We start from the raw sequence: 22419 nt of genomic DNA, 5'->3' as shown, positions 1-22419 counted from the left end.
GCATTATTAATTCACATGTCAGCTATAGGCATAGGATATTCATCTTTAAGAGTCACTCTATTTAAATTGCGGAAATCAATACACACTCTAAGCTTACCAGACTCCTTCTCCACTAGCACAATATTAGAGACACACTCTGTGTATCTGCAAGGTCTAATAAAATTAGTTTCTAAGAGCCGATGAATTTCGTCCTTAATCATGGGGAGTAAGTCTGGACAAAATGATCTTGGTCTCTGCTTCAAGGACCTGAAATCGGACTCAATAAGCAACTGATGCGCCACTATCTCTCGGCTTAACCCTGGCATCTCAGTGTAACTCCAAGCAAAGCAATCCGAATTTCTTTTAATAAGCCGATCATTTCATCTCTAGAATCAGCTTCAAGGGTCTTGTTCACAAAAGTCGGCCTTGGAGTTTTATCATCTCCTATGTCAATCTCCTCCAAAGGATCGATCGATGTAAATCCCTGTCCAAACTAGTCGAGATCCCTAAATTCCTCTGTTGTACTTACTTCAAAGGAGTTAGGCGCTCTCTGTGTGGCTACAGACTGTCCGGCCTTAGAGGTCGGACCGTCCGCGACACCAGACTCGTGCTGTGGCACTTTCTGGCAGCAGCCAGACTATCCAGCCTTAGAGACCGGACTGTCCGCGATAGGGGCTGACCCTACGACTCTTCCTGTTCTACCTCGGACCGTCTGGCCTCGGGGGACAGACTATCCGTGACCTAGGGTATGCTCTCTTTGAATATACTAATTATTTAACCTTCATTTGGGATTTAGCCTATTCGCCATCGACTCTAGCATTATAAGAATAAAGCCTTTCCTATCTATACTTATGAATTGATAATCAGAAAAATCAACTCCTGTGGGACATGTGGCAGTCTCATAGGTCCAAAGTACAGGGGCATCGGCTACGACAACGCAAGCCGATGCATCAGCATGTACTTGTTCTACATCATCGCCTACCCATTGCAATAGCATTTGAAGTAAAGTAGAAGGTACACATTGATTTGAATGGATCCAATCTCTACCTAAGATTAAACTATAATTTCCTTCTACATCGGTGAAGAGGAAATCATTTGCAAGTGTCTTGGTCCCGATGGTTAACTCAACGGACGTGACTGCCTTGGCTTTAATCGAACTGTCGGTCCCAACACAACTGAACGTCATGTTAGTCTTGACTAGTTTGTCATCCTGCTTCCCTAATTTTCTGTACAATGAGTAAGGCATTAAATTCACGGTCGCCCCACCATCTACCAACATCTTAGCAATCAGTACTCCATCGATGTGACCGTGCACAAAGAGCGACTTTAAGTGGTTGACCGATTCTTTTTAGCTTAGTGAAGGCAGCCTCTTTAGAACCAAAATCAAATCGATCAACGACAGGTTCACCATCACCGATAATAGTGCAATCCACTAAAAATGTAATCACATTTACATCCATATCTGGGTGCTCTGGCGAGGCTCCGTAGTCGACCAAATCCTCTCATAGTAGGTCTTCATACTCGATGTTATCCTCCTCCGTAGGTATCGATGCGTCGTCGGAGGCTTTGTGGCGAGGCGCGAACGGTCCGGGCTCAAGGGTCGGACGATCCATGATGTATACGGACGGTCCGGCTTCAGCAGCAGACTGTCCACCGTACCTGCAGAGAGCTGTGCACCTATTATTTTGTCCTCTGTTTTTGTGGCCGTTTGATTTGTTTCGACAACCTTTGGTTTCCATCTCTTTTGTGGTGGTTGATACTATGGATGTGTATCATTAAATATTTTTTCTGCCTCTTTTTCCTTGTTCTCCTTTGCTTTTAGGCGTTGCAATTTGCGCTTTTGAGACCATGTCAGTCTCGATGGGCACCATCGGGGCATGGAGTAATTCGGGTCGACTTCTTTGTTGGTTGCTCTCGTGTCTTCTTCCTTGTCTGTCTTGGCCAATTTACCAAAAATCATCGACCTTTCATTGTTCCCCTGTATGACGACATATGTTGTGCCTATTGTGATGATGTCTTCTTTTGTCGTTCTTTTAGTGGATGTAGACATTTGCTCTCTATGCCCCTGTCGGATTGGTCGACCTTTGTGACCAAGTAGTCCGGCAATCTTGTTGGACCTATTCCTGGTGACCGGATTGAGGTGCACTCAATCGGTCTTGTACTGGAGGTGTCAACCTATCAAATACAGAAGTTTGGGGTGCCCTCAAGCGGGGTACTGTGACATCTCGTATGGATATGGTGGCATGCCTCACATTTGATTTGAGATATAATTAAGGTGGTGATAGGTGTGCATATTGATATGGCACAAGTGGGTATGTCGGTGGAGGTGTCTATGTAGATACATTAGGTCTTATATGAATATCATGATGTGCTGACTCCTCCTATTAGTGAGATGACCCCATCGGTCTTACCTGTCGTCGCTCCTAGATAGGTGAGCGAGGCCACTTTGCTGGCCGGTCTCTTAGGCCGGCCTTTTTTCACATATTTAGATAATAACTAATCAAATGGCAGGCCAGCTTTGACCAGTCGACCGAATGCCTTAAACATGTTTGTCTTCCACGTACCTATTTTTGGTCGTCGAGGTTTGAAGGTACGTGGTCGTCCCTGCTTCTGGGCGCTGTCGGGCCGTCCGCTTGACCTGCCCGGACTATACACGGTCGTCTCTGGTTTATAGTCTGTTAGATCATGAATTCATGATCCAACCATATACCACATTTAACACTTAAACCCTTCCACCACCCTCTCATGTAGATTTATAGAAACTCCCAACAAACTATTATTATGTCTATAATTGGATTATGATCTAACGGACCACGCTTGCACATAAGGTTTGATTTTATGCTTGATTGTATACTAGTTTAATGCCCGTGCGTTGCAACGGCGTACACTGCAGACTACGACGACATTATAGAGCTTCAACATGCTTATATTAAGGTGTTTTATCAACCACTATCTATGCTAAGCCATCCAATACTACGACGCACGAACCAACTGTGGTGATTGATATGTAGTTTTTTTAAGAAGCTGCTTTAATACATATCAATAATTTAGTACCACTCATATTGCTATTTTCATAAGGCTTGTAAAATAGTAAATACATCTAATATGAGATATAAAAAATACAACTTTAACATACGTAGTAGCTATATGCGTCCACTGCACTACATTACGCTTCAGAATGTGGAAATGACAAAACAACCTCTCTTCACGTCGAAGACGTCTGACCCACGACAGAAACAATGGACCCACGAGAGAAACAATGGACCAGATAGCGGATATTGCCTAGATTGTCAATTGCTCTGGTCTAGTTACATTGGGGCCATGTTTCGACCTCATCTCGACAAACCTCCTATGCTCTCATCATACCACATTGCTCCATTGCTCGAGTGCTTAAGGTTGTACAGCTTCTAGGAGCTTATCATTCACTTGTTGTGTAGACAAATCCTCAACCTTACAACAAATCCCAAGTATATTTTTTAGAAGAGAAACAATAGTAAATACATGTAAGAAATTGTGGGAAAGAAAAATAATAAAGGATTAAGTTCAGTGCATCAGAACTGGATACTATTAGAAGTAAGAACTCACAATCAGAAGCTTAGATTTGTTATTCAGTTATTTCATCCTCTTTGAAGGGTCATCTAAGTCAATCTTAGGCCAAGAGCCTGATTTCACAAGCCATCAGCATGGACATCTTCACATAACAAGGTTGAAAATTGAAAAAATGGTCCTTATTAATTAAAGGCTAAAACATTCCTAGTTATAAATATGTCTCCTATTGAAAAAATGGCTATCTCAGAATTTAGAATATCAACTAAATTGATGTAAATAACTCTTTTAATACAAAAGCATCTCATTCTAGGCATATTATATCTCATAGCAAAGTTGGTTTAAAGTCTTCCAAATCAAAAGGAGTAATCTGCGAGAGAAAAAATCGGTGGAAGCAAAAACAAGTTACCTCAAGAACCAATGTAGTCACCATGACAATATAATCATTGCAATCGATATTCGCTTTGTGATGCCGAACTTGCTCAAGCAGCTGGGGCATACACTCAGTTGGGTGAACAACATCACCTTCAGCAGTGCCCAAAAAGAGAATGATCGTTCAACTTCCTGTAGCATAAATTAAGATAAGAATTCTCGACATCCTCAATTGCAAAAATAAATTAACATAGCTATCATTTGCAATTACCATTTTCATCAAATGACAAGCGATACATGTCACTGATGAGACTGCACCAAAATACATAGGAAAGAGTATCCATCGTTAAGTTTTGGCGCATCATAGTGCATAAGGCCACATATGATATTTTGGTGACAAACTTTAAGGGTAGAATATAATTTCTATGGTAGCATAAGGCCACATACCAGATCGAATGTGCATGCATCAGACTACCAAATTTCCAAATATGAAGGACTAAACCCTTTTAGTCTCTAGTCCCTTGAGGGGTGACAAAAAAGGACTAAAAGTCTATCTGCACATCATTTACCCCTCATTATTGTTTGTGCCACTTATTAATTACTTGCAGCAAGGGTAGGGACTAATGAAACTAAACAGGCCCTAAGTTATCAGGCAAACATGGTTAAGACAAAGGGTCATACCTAGGATGAAAATGAAGATGTTTTCCTTGCAACAGTTTAATATCCACTCATAGTGAATGATCCTTCGCTGCCGTAAAGCTGCTTGATATTTGATACCTAGAAAAATTAACAGGCACATATACTTCAAATTATGTGTTCAATATACCATTATCAAAGAAAAAGGAACTCCTAAAACAAAGGTAAATACCTTTTTCTTCTCCGCAGCTATGCAGTGCACAACAGATCCATTGAGATTCATGGAGAAAGATCCCCCCATTTTACACAACCAGTTTATGAAAATATTCGAGATTATATGATGATGGAATGTTGACAAAATCTAAGTAAGATAAAGAATACTCTAGATCATTTTGTGCCATCATTCTTCAGGCTATTATCATTTGCCACCCTTTGTATTGTACCGTTACTTGAATGCACTGTCTACAAATGCTTTATGATCAGCATGTTATAAAGAAATCATCATTGAGATATAACCTAGATTAAGGCATCACGAGGGATGTAGCTTATGTAATATACTAAAAGAACTAAGAATACAAACACATACCTAGCTTATTGTAATATGCTATATCTGATGCCTGCTATGTGTAGGTTAGTTTACCCCCAAACTAAAAGTCAAGCTGATGGGAAAAGTTGGGCGAATCACTTATACTTCAACACCTAAAAACTTGCTTCATTTCTTTTGTCAATTCACCAACTTAATAATTTTCTTTACTTTTGGTGTGGTTGAAATAGACAATCTTTACTTGAATGTACAAGCAAAAGATATATGAGTAGGTCATGTAACAATGGTTACCTCACAGATATGGTAGTAGTAATGTGAAAGTGACCCATGGAGTGTGGACCCAACAAGGTTAGACCAGAACATGGACCAAATCAAAGGTTCGCTTGCCTTTGTGGCACTGCAAGCATAAGCAGCAGTAGCACAAACAATGGCATAGTCAGTAATCACAATAATGATAGAATAGGACAGGTGAAGCCCCGTCGACGTCACCCCACATGGCGAGCCCTTCGATGTCGAATTGGACAAACCAAGACATGAAGTTCAATGGATTATATGTAATAAGTTTACTTGCCTGCAAACCATGGATATGAAAAATCACTAAACTCGAAGGTTCACCTCGTGATATTGGTATATTTAATAAAAATTTGGAAAGTGTAAAGGAGTTGCAACGTCTCCTTCATCTTCCATGTGCTCAGAAGTCCTGGTTGGAAAAATGAGAGTATAAGAGTAAATGAAAAAATAAACCATTTTAGTAGATTATATATGACAGATAGTTGCTAAAATATGATGTCGGGCGAGCTAAATGAAGCCAACAAGGCAACATGTGCCCACGAATGTTGTGGCATTTGAGATGAACAGATTATGTCATCTATCCGGAAATGTCCTGAAAATGAATACCAAAGTTAGAATAAGAAAGAAGGTTGGTTTACATTTGCTGAAACAAAAGGTTGCTGCTGGGGTATGGCATACAAAATAATCTTAGAACAAATGCGGCTGCCATCTATAAATAAAATAACAAAGATAAGAACGTTCGACATCTAGGCCATTTGTGTTTTTCTAGCTTGCGGTCAGGTGTATGTATGCATGCTTGCTATCTTTGATCTCTTAAAGCAATCGTTTAGGAAACATTGCCCTTCACTCCTTGTCGTGATGTCGCTATCTATCTGGCCCTTTCAATTCTCTCCTGTAATATTTGTCATCTAGCTTTGTGCTTATTCCACATAACCCCTGGGTCATCTGTGTTATGTGAGTTATGTTACTGTTATCAACCTTTCCTTCTTCATGTCATTAGTTACCCTGGTATTTCTGGACTTGTCATTTTTCTTTCCACCGCTTCTCCGGATAGGATTTCTTTACTGTTAGTTGGCCAAACCCATTATAGCCAATCAATATATGCTACCATTCTACACACATATATATATATATATATATGTCACTTAGAGAATAAATGATATGCCTTGGCTTCTGAACTTGTCCTTATTGTTTGACGACACGTGAGAGAGGAGCTAGCTGCTCTTATTTTTTTCCTTGAACATTTAGACAAATTACTATTCCTATAAATATTTAATTACATAAGTTAATGATCAAAAGCTAAGCACGAGTAGGCGGTGATCATGCATGAGCCTCTCCTTAACTCCTAGTGAAGTACATATGTGCTAATAACTATATATATGCATGATTAAGTTGAGTTTTAGTTGGTTCTTCTTTCTTTGCATTGGCCTGTTATGTTCATGATGATAAGTTTTTAATACAGTTTCCTTCTATATTCTCCATACGTTTTCTTTTTCTTGTATACTTGGAATCACATGAGCTAATCTTATTTCCACTACAAATGTAGTGCGTACATCCCACTCTAGAAATAATTGTTAGTTGCTTATCAATTAGGCTCTCGTCCTTTGCATTGCTCATATACATTGGGCGAGGGCACACCAGGTTATTGAGTTTGATCTGTGTTAGGATTTCTTATTGATGTGACCATTGGTATTACTTATGATACATATAGCACATATATACCATTGTAGTAATAAGTATTGTGCTCAGATAATCATTAGGTAACCATTGTAGGAAAAAAGAGTTGTACGGCTTCATAAGAATGTGCAGTACATAAAAATGAACCATGCAATAGGAAATTCAAGTTCTAGCTAGTCTTTGACGCCAGACAGGGGCAAGAACTCAAAATTGGTGTAGATTGAATCATCCAAGCATGGACGAAGGAGGAAGGGAGCCGAGCAAAGGGCCACTACCTAGAGCAGATGCACACAGGATCTGCAGGATCTGCAGAACAGAGAAATCAAACAAGATCCAATCGATGGGCAGGGGCAACATCAACCTAGGGATTCTAGGGAACTTGGCAGAGGCGGAAGAATCATTTGGAACTTTTGGGGAGCGTTTGTAGGAAATAAACAGATCGATAGGCGTCTGAGCTGAGAAATCCCTCGCGTCACCGGGCATTCCCTTGACCCAGATTTGCTTGCCGGCCTGGGTGAGCCGGATGAGCTCGTCCATGGCACACGTCGCCATGTGAACTATCAAGGGGCGCTCCATTTTCGTCACGAGCGCTGGCATCTGGTACGGTAGCCCGAACGAGCATCCACTGAGGAGGTAGAGGTCCAGCGACGACCGAGGGAGCTCTACTCAGGAGTCCTTCCCACGGACAGGTCCAAGACATGGACATGGTAACGCTCTCCGTAGCTCCCAAACAATTTCACACCCGTGTCCATAATGCGAAGGGCAGGGGGGAAGGGATGGGGTCTCACCTGGATCTGGATGATGATGGCGATGATACCCGTACACCGTAATGGCAGGTACCGCCAGCGCGAGCTCACAGTCACAGACGGGATCCCGCCTCTGTCGCCATTCCCAGGTTCGTTGTCTGCTTCATCAAAGGGTCGGATTCGACCACCTCCATGAGCCGCAGCCACATCCTGGTGCCGCCGAAGAACCACGACATGTCGCCGCTGGGGCAGGGCACCACCATCACGGACGCGGATCCCAGCCGGCCATGGCGCACCCAGGGTAGCACGAGGCTGGGCTTCCCGAACCCGAGGTCCCCGTCGATGGCGAACGGAAGCAGCCCGGACATGATGAGCGCGAGGCTCCCGAGCCCCAGGTTCACCGTCTCCGTCCACTTGCTGTTGTCCCTGAACGCCGCCTTCCACTCCTCCATCCAGTCCACCAGCTCCTGGAACCGCGCCGCCGTCGTGACCCCCGCGATGGTCGTGCGCACCATGCCCACCTCGGGGAGCGGCGCGCGAGGACGTCGGGGGCGGCCATGGCGCGGTGGAGGAGGATGTCGCGGGGGGTCCAGGATCTCATCGCGGCGTGTGCGGCGGGCGTGGCAACGGCCGGGGCGATGCCATGCTTGGCAGGTCGATGGAAGGGGATCGCGGGGGCAACGGCCGCGACGACGCCATGCTTGGCAGGCGCGATCGCGGGGGGCAGGGACGCCAGGCTTGAGAAGGGGATCGCGGGGGCTGCGGCAGGGACGCCATGCTTGGGAAGGGAGAAATTTGGAACCGAGCCATTATGAAACGTGGGATTCGCTACTTTGCCATCAAGTGAGTGGGTTTCGACTGGATACCATTATGAACAATGATTTACCTGCTATAATGCCATTTGGCCATCTAACCAACACTAAAACAGGTTTTAATCTAATCACAGGAAACGATCGGACAGGTTTGCCCTCGGCATCAAATGCACTTTCTCGTGCCTGCGCTATCCATTCTCAGTACTCACCTGTGAATAGGATTTGCCAGATCCATTTATCTAGTCGAACTGCTACCTGTCAGTCAAACTACTACTTGCTCAAGTGTGTAGCAGCAAACCTGCAATAAGATTTGCATACAGTACATAAGGGAATTTCTCCACAATACAGAAGCAAAATTAGCTAGTCAGCCACAATACAAATGAAAACTGAAATAACATTCTCAGATACATGCTCAATTTTTCTCAGATACATAAAGGCTGAATTCACATCAAGGCAAGCATCCATCTCAATTTGAGCACAACGTTGATGTTCATAAAGGCGGAGTTCTCAGGTACATAAAGGCTAGCAGCCATATCAAATTTTCACAGATACATAAAAGCTGAGTTCACTTCTCAGATACATGCTACTAATAGTAGGTGAGTTCACATCTCAGATACATGGTACTAACAAATACTAGCTGATTTCACAAATCAGCATCTCAGTTTCCTAGGTGTCAACTTCTTAGGAGGTGTCATCTTGTTTGAGAATGATGCTGATGGCAGACCTTCCTGTGAAGTTGTACCATCTGCCAATAGCATTGCAAGTCGACTGCAAGTGAAACAGCAAACGTTCAGTACATGTCTTAGGAGCATAAACAACATGCTTTTGTTTTCCTTCAGTTACTAACCTTCTGGTGACCCTAATTGGGCTGTCATTTATAATTGTTTCCATTGTAGGCTTAGTTGGGTTTTGAACAACAGCAGCATCACCTTGCTCCATGACTTGAACAACAGCAACAATCTCCATTTCTTGGACAACAACACATTCCTCCCTTCCATGGGCAGTAGTACCTCCCTCACCTCCTTTTGACTTCTTTTGTGTTGGCACTTTGGCATTCTCCCCATACTTAGTTGTGTTTTTTCGAGGCTTTCTCTTCCTGCGTGTTAGAGAAATAGAGTTATTAGAAAATAATTAAATGGCAACAATTTGATTGAAACATTTCAACACTTGCCTTTTCTTCGTTCCATTTAATGGGCACTTGTAGCTGGTTTCACCATGGCCTAATTCTCCACATTTTTTGCACCTTCTCTTCCCTCTTATCATCTTCTTCTTGCTTTTTTCAGATTGGTTTTCAGCCTGCACGTCAACTTCATTAGCTGCCTCTCTGTCAGCCTCTTTTCCTTTTTCTGCAGCAACCTTTTTGCCCTTGCTATTCCCACCTTCAAGGCAACTCTTGATTCTGAGTTTTTTGTACCTTCCTCTACCTCTCTTGTCCAGTGGGGCGCCAACAACAAATGGTAGGTCCACATGTGGCCACTGGGTCTTATCTGGCAGTGGCTCAATAATTCTCTTGTATGCATTCTTGAACCTCTGAACCGAATAAAAATCATGCACAAAATCCTCCAACTCCACATCCACACTATCTTGTGCTGTAATCAACGCCAGTGCATGCTGGCAAGGCTTGCCAGTGTGCTGCCATTCAAGACATGTACATTCATGTAAATAGGATTTAACGACATGCCTATTATGAGTATTTGTGCTGTCATCCACTTGTGCAGAGAAATAACTAGCCTTTGTAACTGTCAAGTGACCTAGTCCTCTAGTCTTTACCTTCAACTGTTGTATAACTGCAGGTAAGACTTTTCCATTCAACTTGTCTGCAATCCTTCTTCTTTTCTGCCACAAAATCATTATCAGCTCTCTACACTTGTCTGCAAGCTCAACAACTGGAAGGTCCTTCCAATCTTTAACCCAGTTGTTGAAAACTTCAGCTAGGTTGTTGGTGATATAATCACACTTAATGGCGGGGTTAAACTCACTCCTTTTCCACTTCAACTTATGGTACATGTCTAGCCACTTCTTTGCATCCTCTGAAGCTTCCACAACTTGATTGTAAAAGTATTGGCTGACTCCTGGCCTATAAGCTCTAGCTGCAGGGTACATATTGGAGAAGATGTCACCACCAAACCTTTTTACAAAATTTTGCATGAGATGTCTAAAGCATTCTCTTTGTTCAGCATGAGGGAAAACATGCTTAACTGCCTTTTCTAGTCCTTTACATGCATCTGTGCACACAGCAAGCAAAGGGAGATCTCCTATAGCCCTTTTCATTTGGCTCATGAACCATACCCAATTGTCTTCAGTTTCACCGTCTATGAATCCAAAGGCTACTGGGTACATCCAATTGTGGCCATCTATAGCAGTTGCCGCAGCCATATGCCCATTCCACCTACCATTAAGTGCTGTAGAGTCTATACTTAGATATGGCCTACAACCCTCTAAAAAACCTTCAATGCAAGGACCCAATGCACAAAAAAACCTATGAAAATATACCTTGCCATCCACCTCTTTAATGTCTACCTCAATGATACTCCCTGGAGACCGACTCAAAACCTCTGCTCTCCAATTGAATAGCATCTGAAAGCTTTCTTCCCAACTACCATGCAACTCTTTCAGTGCCAATTGTCTTCCCTTCCAAACAGTGTCATAAGGTATTTCACACTTGTATTTTTCTTCCAACCTAATCCTCAAATCTTTAGTTCCCATGGTTGAATTCTTTAACAGATGGACAGCCTTTGATGCCACCCAGGCACTAGTAGGTGTAGTGGTCTTTCTTCTAGCACTGGAGGTACAACTGTGTTCATCAAGTAACACTGTCACCTACAACACAACCAAAAAAAACAATTAGTAACCACATAAACGAAGGACAATTTACAATGTTACATAAACGAAGGACAATAAGTACCATAACAGTCTTCCCATCGGGTTGCCTACGACCCACGATATGCCAAGGGCAATCCTCCCCTTTGCAATCACCAATAAATCGACTCGGGTCGGTTTTCACGATTTGCAACTCAAACTCTTCATTTATAGCAAACTGTCTCATAGCCAACCTAAATTCACGCATGCTCGGGTACACAGTTCCAATATCCATACAAGGATTATCCGGATCATGCACCACCACCCTTTCCCCTGGTATGTCATCATTAACAGGGATGGCTGCACCAAGAGTGTCATTGTCGACAAAGGAGACATTGCCACTAGCAGCACGTGCACTATCTGCCTGTTCAGAAGTTTCACTACCCTTCTCGGCAGCGTCATCCTCATCTCTTAGCCCCAATAGCACATACATTTGGTTATCATCAACTATTTCTATCCTTCCTTCTTCATCTGTACTATCAAAAATATGTAGTGTGTCCCAATCAATAGCAGCTAGTTGCTGATCATGTCGAATAGGAGCTTCTACAATTGCTAAAGGCTCATCATCAATGCTGGAAATCAATAGGTTAAAAATGACCATGGTTAGAGGTTAGCAAAACTGCACTGGTACTATGCTTGCTTGCTACTCGACAACTAACAACAAGGTGATAGCACAGCATACCCATGGAAATCATCAATTAAGAAGGACTCCATCTCAAAACTACCTTCTTTCTCCCTTTCTTCTATAACCTAGGGTTAGGATTTTAGGAAGCAGAGGATACTGATTATTTTGTACGCATACTTTGAACCAAACATAAAATCGAAAATGCAAACGCCGGTTCCCTTACAGCTGTTGCAGGAGGAGCGCCCGAGGTGGAGGGCATCGACGACGCCGGCGGTGGAGAGCTTCTGGGCGGCAGCCGAACGATGACCGACTCCAGGAGGCGGCGCGAGGACCAGAGAGTGCCGACGCAAGCGCCCTGCAGGCGTGGAGGGGGGAACGGACAGGGCGAGCGTGGGAAAGGGGCTCGGCGGCGCGCCACCGGGAGCTCGAGCTCGACGGGGAGAAGAAGCTCTATCTCCCTTGTGCGCGGTCACAGGAAAAGAAAGAAACGCGTGACCTGGAAAGAACGAGAAAGTACATTTGATGCCGAGGGCAAACCTGTCCGATCGTTTCCTGTGATTAGATTAAAACCTGTTTTAGTGTTGGTTAGATGGCCAAATGGCATTATAGCAGGTAAGTAATTGTTCATAATGGTATCCAGTCGAAACCCACTCACTTAATGGCAAACTAGCGAATCCCACGTTTCATAATGGCTCGGTTCCAAATTTCTCCTTGGGAAGGGGATCGCGGGGGCTGCGGCGGGGACGCGTGCGGGAGGGACGCGAGATGCGGCACGCGTGCGGGAGGGACGCGGGATGCGGCAGGGGCGTTGGATGCGGGTTGGACGTGCTGGATGCGGCAGAACATGCACCGGCCGGAGAAGTGGACGCCTACGTTAGGATTATAATAGTAGTAGAGATTAGTTGTTGCCTAGAAACCGTAAAAGTAGTAGTTTTTCAATTGTTCTATGTGACCCTGTCACCCGGATTAAACTGCAATGAGGAATCCGGTTTCGGTCACAGCTTGCTCTCGTCGTCGACTACCGAAGCGGGAAGGCAGGCACGCCCAACCTCTACGGCAAACCCTAACCACGGCCCCATTCCTCCAATCACCTCCCTACCTGTCAAATCCCCCAAATTCGACCGCGAAATCGGCATGTGCGCCTACGGAAACCCTTCTACATGAGCCCGCCGGAGATGATCGCGTCGCAGCCGCGCCGGGTCCGCCCCCTTGCCGCCGTCTCCCTGGTGCTGTTCCTCCTCCTCCTGTACAGCCGTTCCGGTTGTGGCCCGCCGCGCGCTGCACGGCTCCTGGGCTCCGGATTGCACCCGGTGCACCGCAGATTCCTCTCCGATGCCGACCCTGGCGGCCCCACATCTAGCGCCGCGAATCCTTCTGGTGCCGCTACGCTAAATGGCGAGCAGGCGGAGGACCCTGCCGCGGCGTGCGCGGACATCGCGCGGCACGAGGGGTTCGGGACGCAGTGCGAGTTCCTCCGGGCCCACCCGCAGTGCAGCTCCAGTGGGTTAGTCGACTACCTGGGTTTCTTCTACTGCAGATGCGAGAGGTTCAGGTTGCTGGGCTACGCGGTGCTCGGGGTATGCCTGGCCGCGCTGTTCTATATGCTGGGCAATACTGCTGCCGACTACTTCTGCTGCAGCCTTGAGAAGATGTCGGCACTGCTGCGGCTCCCGCCGACCGTGGCTGGCGTGACGTTGCTCCCCTTTGGTAATGGCGCTCCTGACGTGTTTGCTAGCATTGCTGCGTTTATGGGCAGCGGTGCTGGTGATGTTGGGCTGAACAGTGTGCTCGGTGGAGCTGTATTCGTCACTTGTGTTGTGGTTGGGGCAGTTTCATTGTGTGTTGCCGAGAAGAATGTGCAGATTGATAGGAGGTGCTTTGTTAGGGATGTTGGGTTCTTTCTGGTGACTCTGCTCACTTTGTCTATAGTGTTGATCGTTGGGAAGGTGACTGTTTGGGGAGCTATGATGTTTGTGTCGATTTATGCGGTCTATGCATTTGTTGTGGCTGCAAATGAGGTATTGAGGAAACATGCCAGGAAGCTGAAGTTTGATGTGGTCACACCATTGTTGCCTGTGAGGGCAAGTATATTTGAACAAGGAGCAGAGGAGGATGAGTCAGTGTACAGTTCACTTCTTGAGGAGGATGCAGATGGTGACGTGGCCCAAATGAATACGTCCCTGCCTCAATGGATGTGGGCTTCTCATGTGGCCATCTACTCAAATCATGGGAATAGAGTTGGTTCGCCTGACAGCCCAAGACCATTATGGGGTTGGAGTGAGGGAGAAGTGGATAACTCCATGTTCAATATTTCCAAGCTGTTTTTGTTTATGAAGCTTCCCTTGACGATACCAAGAAGGTTGACAATTCCTATAGTGGAGGAAGATCGCTGGTCGAAAGAATGTGCTGTTGCAAGTTCTTGCTTGGCGCCTGTTCTTTTGGCATTTTTATGGAGCAGTCAGGATACAGTATCCACAAAGGTTAGCATAGCAGCATATGTTATGGCTGTCATTTTGGGGATCACACTTGCTGCCCTGGCTTTCCTGTTCACCAGTAATGAACGTCCTCCACGGAGGTTTTTGTTCCCATGGGTTTTTGGAGGCTTTGTGATGAGCATCATCTGGTTCTACATCATCGCTAATGAATTGGTTGAACTTTTGGTTGCTTCGGGTGTGATACTGGGAATTAATCCTTCAATACTTGGGCTAACAGTGTTAGCATGGGGGAATTCGATGGGTGACTTGATGTCAAATGTCGCTTTAGCAATGAATGGAGGTGACGGCGTGCAGATTGCCATGTCTGGATGTTATGCAGGACCTATGTTTAATACACTTGCTGGTTTGGGTATATCAATGCTGCTTGGAGCTTGGTCAACGGCACCCAATTCGTATGTTCTTCCGCAAGACCACTCTCTTATTTACACAATGAGCTTTCTTGTTGCTGGATTGATCTGGGCTCTTGTTATGCTGCCTAGAGGTGACATGCGGCCTAACAAGATACTTGGAGTTGGCCTCATTTCTCTTTACTCAGTTTTTCTTTTTATTAGGGTAAGCAATGCTGTCGGCATATTGCCACTGCCTGGCTTGAGTTAGATAATTATTTGCCTGTAAAGTTGGGATTGACATCAATGTACTTGCTCATGGCTGCCATTTTATATAAATGAAATGTAGTTATACAGTGTTGCTTTGTTTTGTACGTGTTGCTCTGTTCTGTACGTCCGTTCTTGTATGTCTACTTGTCTGCACATTTTCTGGGTTTTGATATTTTTGGGAGAAAACACACTTGCAATTGTGCCATTTATTTTTATGTATAAATTTATCTTCAATCACAGTAATAATGGTAACACACTTTGAACTTTGTGTTACATATTTGCATTGCACATAGTAAATCTCCTTCCATCTTGTCTGCCACTTGTCAAACTTTATAAGCTTATGGTGTTGTTTGGTTCACATATTTGTAACGTGATGGATAACTGATAACGTTAAACCATGTTTGTTTAAGTCCAACCGTAATCGGATTCCATACTAGAAAGTGATACCGGCCTATTCAAAGTTATTGCTGTTGGTACTCGAGCGTGAAGCATTACGGTTGTCATTTACGTTACATTTTATGAACCAAACAACAACTATATGTGATATATGCCCAGCAAGCTTTGTATCTCATGTTGCCCTCACTTGTAGTTTTTATCCATTTCAAATAAATGATATTTCTTTACTCTTAAAGATGAAATTTGGTCGACCAATTCATGGAAGTTTTGCTACGATAGTAGGAATCAAGAGGAATCAGGGGGGGGGGGGGGTAAGTTTTGGACTTTGTGATAGCTTTTGACTTCTTGATAGCCGACACTTAGGGTCTGCTTGGTTGGGTTGTGACTGTGAAAAAAGTTATTGTGAACTGTGAGCTATGAAAAAAATTGATGTGAGCAGTGAGCTGTTAAAAAACTAAAACCCGTTTGGTGAAAATCACTAAAAGTCGCTAAAAGTTCTTCCATATATATTTTCATAGTTCCATCCGAAAGACGTTAAAAGTGAGTCCAGAGGTTCTTTCAGTTTTGCACTACAAGAAGGCTTTTAGAAAAAAACTGTTTTCTGGATCTAGTCCTTTGGTTAGACTTTTGAGTTTTAGGAGGCAAAATCCAAACCAAACACACCCTTAAGGGCTTGTTCGGTTTAAAGGGGTTTGAGGGGGATTGGAGGGGATTAAATCCCCTCCTATTTAAATTTGTATAGAAGGGGATTTAATCCCCTCCAATCCCCCTCAATCCACCCCTAACCGAACAAGGCCTAAAGGAAGTGAGAATCTCATTTAGTGACCTAGAGTAGTGGCCAACACTTTAGTCAGGTTAATTTTGTCCTCATAAGATGAGAGGATAAACGAACATGCTTGGGATTGTGTTTGTCTCTCATCATAAGCTTGTGGTGGCGACCTTTCGTTCTTAAGTACGTGCCCATAGGAATAAACTATTGTCAGAACAAATTGGTGGAAACTGAAAGGAGAGGCGATAGAAATCTTCAACATGTTGGATGGCAACCTTTGTTTGGAAGGTGGCCTTAGAGATGTGTGGAGCAACTAAAGAGAGTGGAGACAAAGCTAAAGATACTTGGTGGTGGAATGGGGAAGTTCAAATGGCTATTAAAGGGGAGAAAGAATGCTATAGACGTTTGTATCATGACATGAGTGTGGACAACATAGAAAAGTATAAGGTAGCAAAGAAGACTAAAGAAACCTATAAGTGTGGCAAAGGGTAGGGCATACTAGGATCTTTACTAACGTTTGAGTACGAAGGAAGGAGAAAATGGCATATATAGGACGGATAGGGTTCGTGAGAGAGACAAGAGACTTCAACTAAGTTAAATGCATTAAGAATGAAATAGAGTACCTCTTGGTGAAGAGGATGAGATCATACATAGACGGCAAGAGTATTTTGACACATTGTTCAATGGGGAGAATGGGACACAACTTTTCAATTAGATTACTCTTTTGATGACATCAATAGGCGCTTTTGGTGTAGGATCCAAGAATCTGATGTTAGAGAAGCATTGAAAAGGTGAAAGTGGGTAAGGCGATGGGCTCAAATGGTATCCCAATTGAGGCATGAGATACCTCTAGGTCATAGTTATAGTATGGATAACCAAGTTGTTCAATCATATCTTTCGGTTAAACAAGATGCCTAACTAGTGGAGAAGTATATTGGTACCAATCTACAATAATAAGAGGGATATTCAAAGTTGTACTAGTTACTAGAGAATTAAGTTGATGAGCTATACTATGAAACTATTGGAGAGAGTTATTGAGCATCGTTTGAGAGGAATAACGAGATCTCTATGAACTAATTTGGTTTCATGCCCGCAAGATCAACCATGGAAGTTATTTTCTTAATAAGACATGTGATGGAGCAGTATAGGGAGCAGAAGGACTCGCATGTGGCTTCCATTGACTTGGAGAAGGTTTACGACAAAATAGCAAAGAATGTTATGTTGACTTTGGACAAACATAAATTATGTTTCAATGAAGTATGTCGGAGTCATTAAGGACATGTATAACAATGTTGTGACTAGTGTTCGAATAAGTGATGGAGACACAAATAGATTAGAATTGTCGGTGTTTTGTAACCATTGGCTAGTTACTATCATGCTTTGTATGCCTTGGAGTGGATGGTGTGTGTAGTTGACACAAAAGTTTATACTAGTTCAGGCAGAATGTCCCCACGTTCAGTTGAGTGATTCATGTTACCCTGCACTAGTTTATAGTAGGGGGTTGCAAACAAGCTAGAGAGGGATCAAGCTCCCAAGTCTCTGGAGTGAGTGCTCATGCGGTTGCAAGTGCTTTGTGAATGACTTGTTCTGGTGATGTATGCAAGTGATTGCTTGTCTTCTAAACTATGGTCCTTCCAGTTTAAAGGCCAAGGTGAGAGAGGGATCTCGTTACATGTGTCGTAGGGTACGACGAAGCGAGTTAAGGTCAGGTGTCATCGCGTAGCATGTTGTCCCTCGAGGTTCTTGTCGACCAAGAAACGCCCTAGATGACGTCTCCTCCCTATGTCAGGATACAGTAGCCACAACACCCCCACATTGGTGTCTATCATTACGCTCTATCAAGTCCTACATCAGTTTACCTAGTGTCCTTTATTGACTTTCTAGATACGGAGTGGTTGAGCCAGTGCCAGTCTCCAAGCCGTGACAAGTGATGCCCATGTCCTGATATATCAACTCTTGTGTTGTCATTTAGGTTGCACACTTGTGTCAAATCCTGACTTGCATGTTCTCATGTCTATAATGGTTGGCGTGATATGATCCCAAGAATTTCATGCCAGCATGGTCGGGCCAAATATTTGACCCCTTGTCCCTGGGGGTCGAGCGAAGCGGAACCTTAAGGCGGTGTTGTTCGGCTCCTAAACCCCTAGAGGTCGGGGTCGAAGGCCGAACGAGATGGAAGTCCAAGGCAGATTCGCTTGCCCTAGATCCTCGGTGGTCGAGGATTGGGCAAGACAAAAATCTGAGGTGGAGTCGCCTGCTCCTTAGACCTTCGGTGGTCAGACGAGACGGAAAACATTTTATCTTCCGTTCCTCATGCCCGATGGATAGATGAAACGAGGTCTGCCCCATGAAGGTTGGATGGGGATCCAAACGATTAGATACTTGTCACCTCCTATTGATCCCATGCCACGTCACACATGTGGTATCCACCCCAACAAAAATAGACCTACATGAAGGATCGACTTTGAGCCCATACCTTTTTGCCTTAGTGATAGATAAGGCCACAAAGGACCACAAGGGGATATCCTTGGTGTATGTTTTTTGCGGATAATGTAGTGCTAGTTGATAAAAGTCGAGTAGGAGTAAATTGGAAACTAGAGTTATGGTGGGAGATTCTAAAGTTCAGCTCAATAGAACTTAAACCAAATATATGAGATGTGACTTCGACACTGCTACACATGTTAGTTTGGAAGGTCAAGTGGTGTCTAGGAAGGATACCTTTCAGTATTTAGGATCAATACTACATAGAGACATGTGTATTGATGAAGATGTTAGTAATAGAATCAAAGCGGGTGGATGAAGTGGTATCAAACATCCGGCGTTCTATATGATAAGATGGTACCACAGAAACCAAAAGATAAGTTTTATAGGACGATGATTAGACATGCTATGTTGTATAGTGCAAAATGTTGACTTACAAAAAGACAACATGTTCAACAGATAAGTGTTTCGGAAATGTGTATTTGTGTTGGCTACTTGGCTTTATGGTTGTACAAAAAGGGATCGAATCCAGATCAATTATATACATGATAAGTTAGGGGTAGCACCAACTAAAGAAAAAGCTTGCCTAACACCGTCTGAGATGGTTTGGATACATCCAACAAAGACCTTCTGAGGCACCAGTGCGTAGTGGGATTCTAAAGCGTGGTAGTAATGGGAAAGGGAGGTAGGGGAGACTTAAGTTGACATAGGAATATGCAGTGAGACTGGGAGCGATGGAATATAACCAAAGGTTTAATGTTAAATAGGAGTGGATGGGAAATAGTTATGTCCTGAACCTTGACTTGATTTCTATTGGGTTCCAACTCTAGCCCATCCAAACTTGCTTTTGACGAAAAAGTTTTGTTGTTGTAATGAAAAGAAGAATCTTTGATAGACCCTTATCGGTAACGGGCAACCACTATGTCATATTGGTCATGTCTGGCTCTAACCATAGGTGGTGCGAAAACGAGAAGGTACCAAATCATAAATACTCGGTGTTGGGGCTTGTTAGATCTGGTTGTCCTCTATGCCACAGCCTTTGACATCTGCCCACGCCATGGCACTCCTCTGAGCAGAGTCCATGAACAAGTTGTACTCCTCGATGGTGTTGAAAGGGAAATAGGGTTTAACCTTTTCCTATAAATGATTTTGGTGGTTGAATGCCCAACACAAATAATTGGACTAACTAGTTTGCTCTAGATTATATATTCTACAGGTGCTAAAGGTTCAACACAAACCAATATAAAGATCAAGTTAGAGTTCAAAAAGAAAGGAGCAAAACACAACACTCCAAGACACAAATCAAAGCCTTCGATCCGATCAAAGTCTCCAATTCAATTCTAGTCTTTAGGACTTGTGAGAGGATCGTTTCTTGTGTTTCATTGTTGCTCTTGTTGCTTGGTTGGCTTTCTTCTCCATCATTCTTGTTCTCTAAGTGACTCGTAATCAAAGCAAGAGACACCAAGTGTGTGGTGGTCCTTGTGGGGTCTAAGTGACCCGTTTGATTAAGGAGAAAGCTCACTCGGACTAAGTGACCGTTTGAGAGAGGGAAAGTGTTGAAAGAGACCCGGTCTTTGTGACCACCTCAACGGGGACTAGGTTCATTGGAACCGAACCTCGGTAAAACAAATCACCGTGTCATCCGCTTTATTTTCTTGGTTCATTTGTTTTCCCCTCTCTCCCGGACTCGGATTTTATTCTAACGCTAACTCCAGCTTGTAGTGTGTTTAGAGTTATAAATTTCAGTTTCCGCCTATCCACCCCCTTTAGGCGACTTTCAATTGGTATCAGAGCCCGGTACTTCATTAGAGTCTAACCACTCGAAGTGATGTCGGGAGGATCCACCAAGAGGGAGATGGAAATGGGCACAAGCCACGGGAAGGCTCCATCAAGGGAATCCGGCGCCAAAGGAAGGGAGGAATCACCTCCCCGCGTCAAGTCGCACCAGAGTGGCGACAAGAAGAAAATGAAGAAAATGGTCTTCTACGAGACCGATTCTTCGTTGCCCTCCACCTCTGGCTCCGACGCTCCGTCCGTCACTTCTAAGCGCCATGAGCGCAAGAAGTTTAGTAAGATCCCCTACGCTATCCCCGCATTTCTAAATGCACTCCTTTACTTTCCGTCCCATTAGGCAAACCACCGATTTTTTATGGTGAAGATTATTGTATGTGGAGTGATAAAATGAGGCATCACCTAACCTCACTCCACGCAAGTATATGGGACATTGTTGAATTTGGAGCGCAGGTACTATCCGTAGGGGATGAAGATTATGATTTGGACTAAGTCACCCAAATCCGGCACTTTGACTCTCAAGCCACCACTATACTCCTCGCATCTCTATGTCGAGAGGAGTATAATAAGGTGCAAGGGCTAAAAAGTGCCAAAGAGATTTGGGATGTACTAAAGACCGCGCATGAAGGGGATGAGGTAACCAAGATCACCAAGCGGGAGACGATCGAGGGGGAGCTCGGTCGATTCGCCTCAACCAAGGAGAGGAGCCACAAGCAATGTACAACCGGCTCAAGACCTTGGTCAACCAAGTGCGCAACCTCGGGAGCACCAAATGGGATGACCATGAAATGGTCAAGGTTATTCTAAGATCACTCATTTTTCGTAATCCTACTCAAGTTCAATTAATACATGGTGATCCTAGATATAAGCTAATGTCTCCCGAGAAGGTAATATGGAAGTTTGTGAGCTTTGAGTTGATGATCAAAGGCTCCAAACAAATTGTCAGCTTGGAGCAAGGTGGCACCTCCACACCCAAGGTGCAACCCGTCGCATTCAAAGCGACGGAGGAGAAGAAAGAAGAGTCTACATCAAGTAGGCTCCCCATCGACGCCTCCAAGCTCGACAACGAGGAAATGACGCTCATCATCAAGAGCTTTCGCCAAATCCTCAAGCAAAGGAAGGGGAGAGACTACAAGCCCTGTTCCAAAAGGGTGTGCTACAAGTGTGGTAAGCCCGGTCACTTATAGCAAAATGTTCTATATCTAGTGACAGTGACAGGGGCGACGACAAGAGAGGGAAGAAGAAGGAGAAGAAGAGATACTACAAGAAGAAGGGCGGCGATGCCCACATGTGTCGGGAATGGGACTCCGACATGAGCTCCACCGACTCCTCCTCCGATGAGGACGCCGCCAACATCGCCATCAACAAGGGACTTCTCTTCCCCAACGTCGGCCACAAATGCTTCATGTCTAAGTACGGCAAGAAAAAGAAGGTACAAACTAGAACCACCCCCAAGTATACTACATCTAGTGATGAGGGTAGTTCTCGTGAAGATGAAGATAACTTGCTTAGTCTTTTTGCCAACCTTAACATGCAACAAAAAGAAAAAATTAAATGAATTGATAGGTGCTATTCATGAGAACGATGAACTCTTCGATAGCCAAGAGGAATTCCTTATTAAGGAAAACAAAAGGCATGTTAAAGTTAAAAATGCTTATGCTCAGGAAGTTAAAAAATGTGAAAATTTGACTAAGGAGCTTAGCATTTGCCATGACACTATTTCCAACCTTAGAACTAAGAATGTTAATTTATTTGCTAAGGTTGAGAAGTTAAATGCTTGTGATAATTCAATTACCAATCTTAA

General features: G+C 44.0%; 2 protein-coding genes and 1 pseudogene across 3 annotated transcripts; 1 reads left to right on the top strand and 2 right to left on the bottom strand.

Annotated features, from left to right (window-relative positions):
* Positions 1–3068: 3068 nt before the first annotated feature.
* On the bottom strand, positions 3069–8504 carry LOC100382498 (ribose-phosphate pyrophosphokinase pseudogene; annotated as a pseudogene). The gene is made up of 8 exons (NR_159450.1): positions 7834–8504; positions 5369–5960; positions 4766–4782; positions 4579–4674; positions 4345–4451; positions 4169–4209; positions 3935–4089; positions 3069–3429 (listed from the first exon to the last, which is right to left on the bottom strand). The product of NR_159450.1 is annotated as a ribose-phosphate pyrophosphokinase pseudogene (transcript).
* A 541-nt stretch (positions 8505–9045) lies between these two features.
* LOC103634734 (uncharacterized) lies at positions 9046–12582 on the bottom strand. The gene is made up of 6 exons (XM_008657315.3): positions 12311–12582; positions 12145–12212; positions 11509–12034; positions 9775–11423; positions 9451–9699; positions 9046–9371 (listed from the first exon to the last, which is right to left on the bottom strand). The coding sequence occupies exons 1-6, from the start codon at positions 12344–12346 to the stop codon at positions 9254–9256; spliced, it is 2646 nt and encodes an 881-aa protein (XP_008655537.3). The 5' UTR covers positions 12347–12582; the 3' UTR covers positions 9046–9253.
* A 418-nt stretch (positions 12583–13000) lies between these two features.
* LOC103636725 (cation/calcium exchanger 4) lies at positions 13001–15282 on the top strand. The gene has a single exon (XM_008659066.4). It carries the CDS (start codon positions 13248–13250, stop codon positions 15177–15179), a length of 1932 nt encoding a protein of 643 aa, XP_008657288.2. The 5' UTR covers positions 13001–13247; the 3' UTR covers positions 15180–15282.
* Positions 15283–22419: the final 7137 nt, after the last annotated feature.

The sequence above is a fragment of the Zea mays genome, chromosome 8 (assembly GCF_902167145.1).
Source record: "Zea mays cultivar B73 chromosome 8, Zm-B73-REFERENCE-NAM-5.0, whole genome shotgun sequence".
In the NCBI taxonomy this organism is placed as follows: domain Eukaryota; kingdom Viridiplantae; phylum Streptophyta; class Magnoliopsida; order Poales; family Poaceae; genus Zea; species Zea mays.
Note: the sequence above shows the minus strand (reverse complement) of the source record. Positions and strands in the feature narration are given on the sequence as shown.

Bases quoted from the DNA above. Each gene is read 5' to 3' on its own strand.
- LOC103634734 (XM_008657315.3), bottom strand. From the start codon at position 12,346: ATGCCCTCCACCTCGGGCGCTCCTCCTGCAACAGCT. The intron at 12,035-12,144 runs GTATGCTGTGCT...ATTGATTTCCAG, and splicing joins TTAATTGATGATTTCCATGG to CATTGATGATGAGCCTTTAG. The intron at 9,700-9,774 runs GCAAGTGTTGAA...TCTAACACGCAG, and splicing joins TTAAATGGAACGAAGAAAAG to GAAGAGAAAGCCTCGAAAAA.
- LOC103636725 (XM_008659066.4), top strand. From the start codon at position 13,248: ATGAGCCCGCCGGAGATGATCGCGTCGCAGCCGCGCCGGGTCCGCCCC.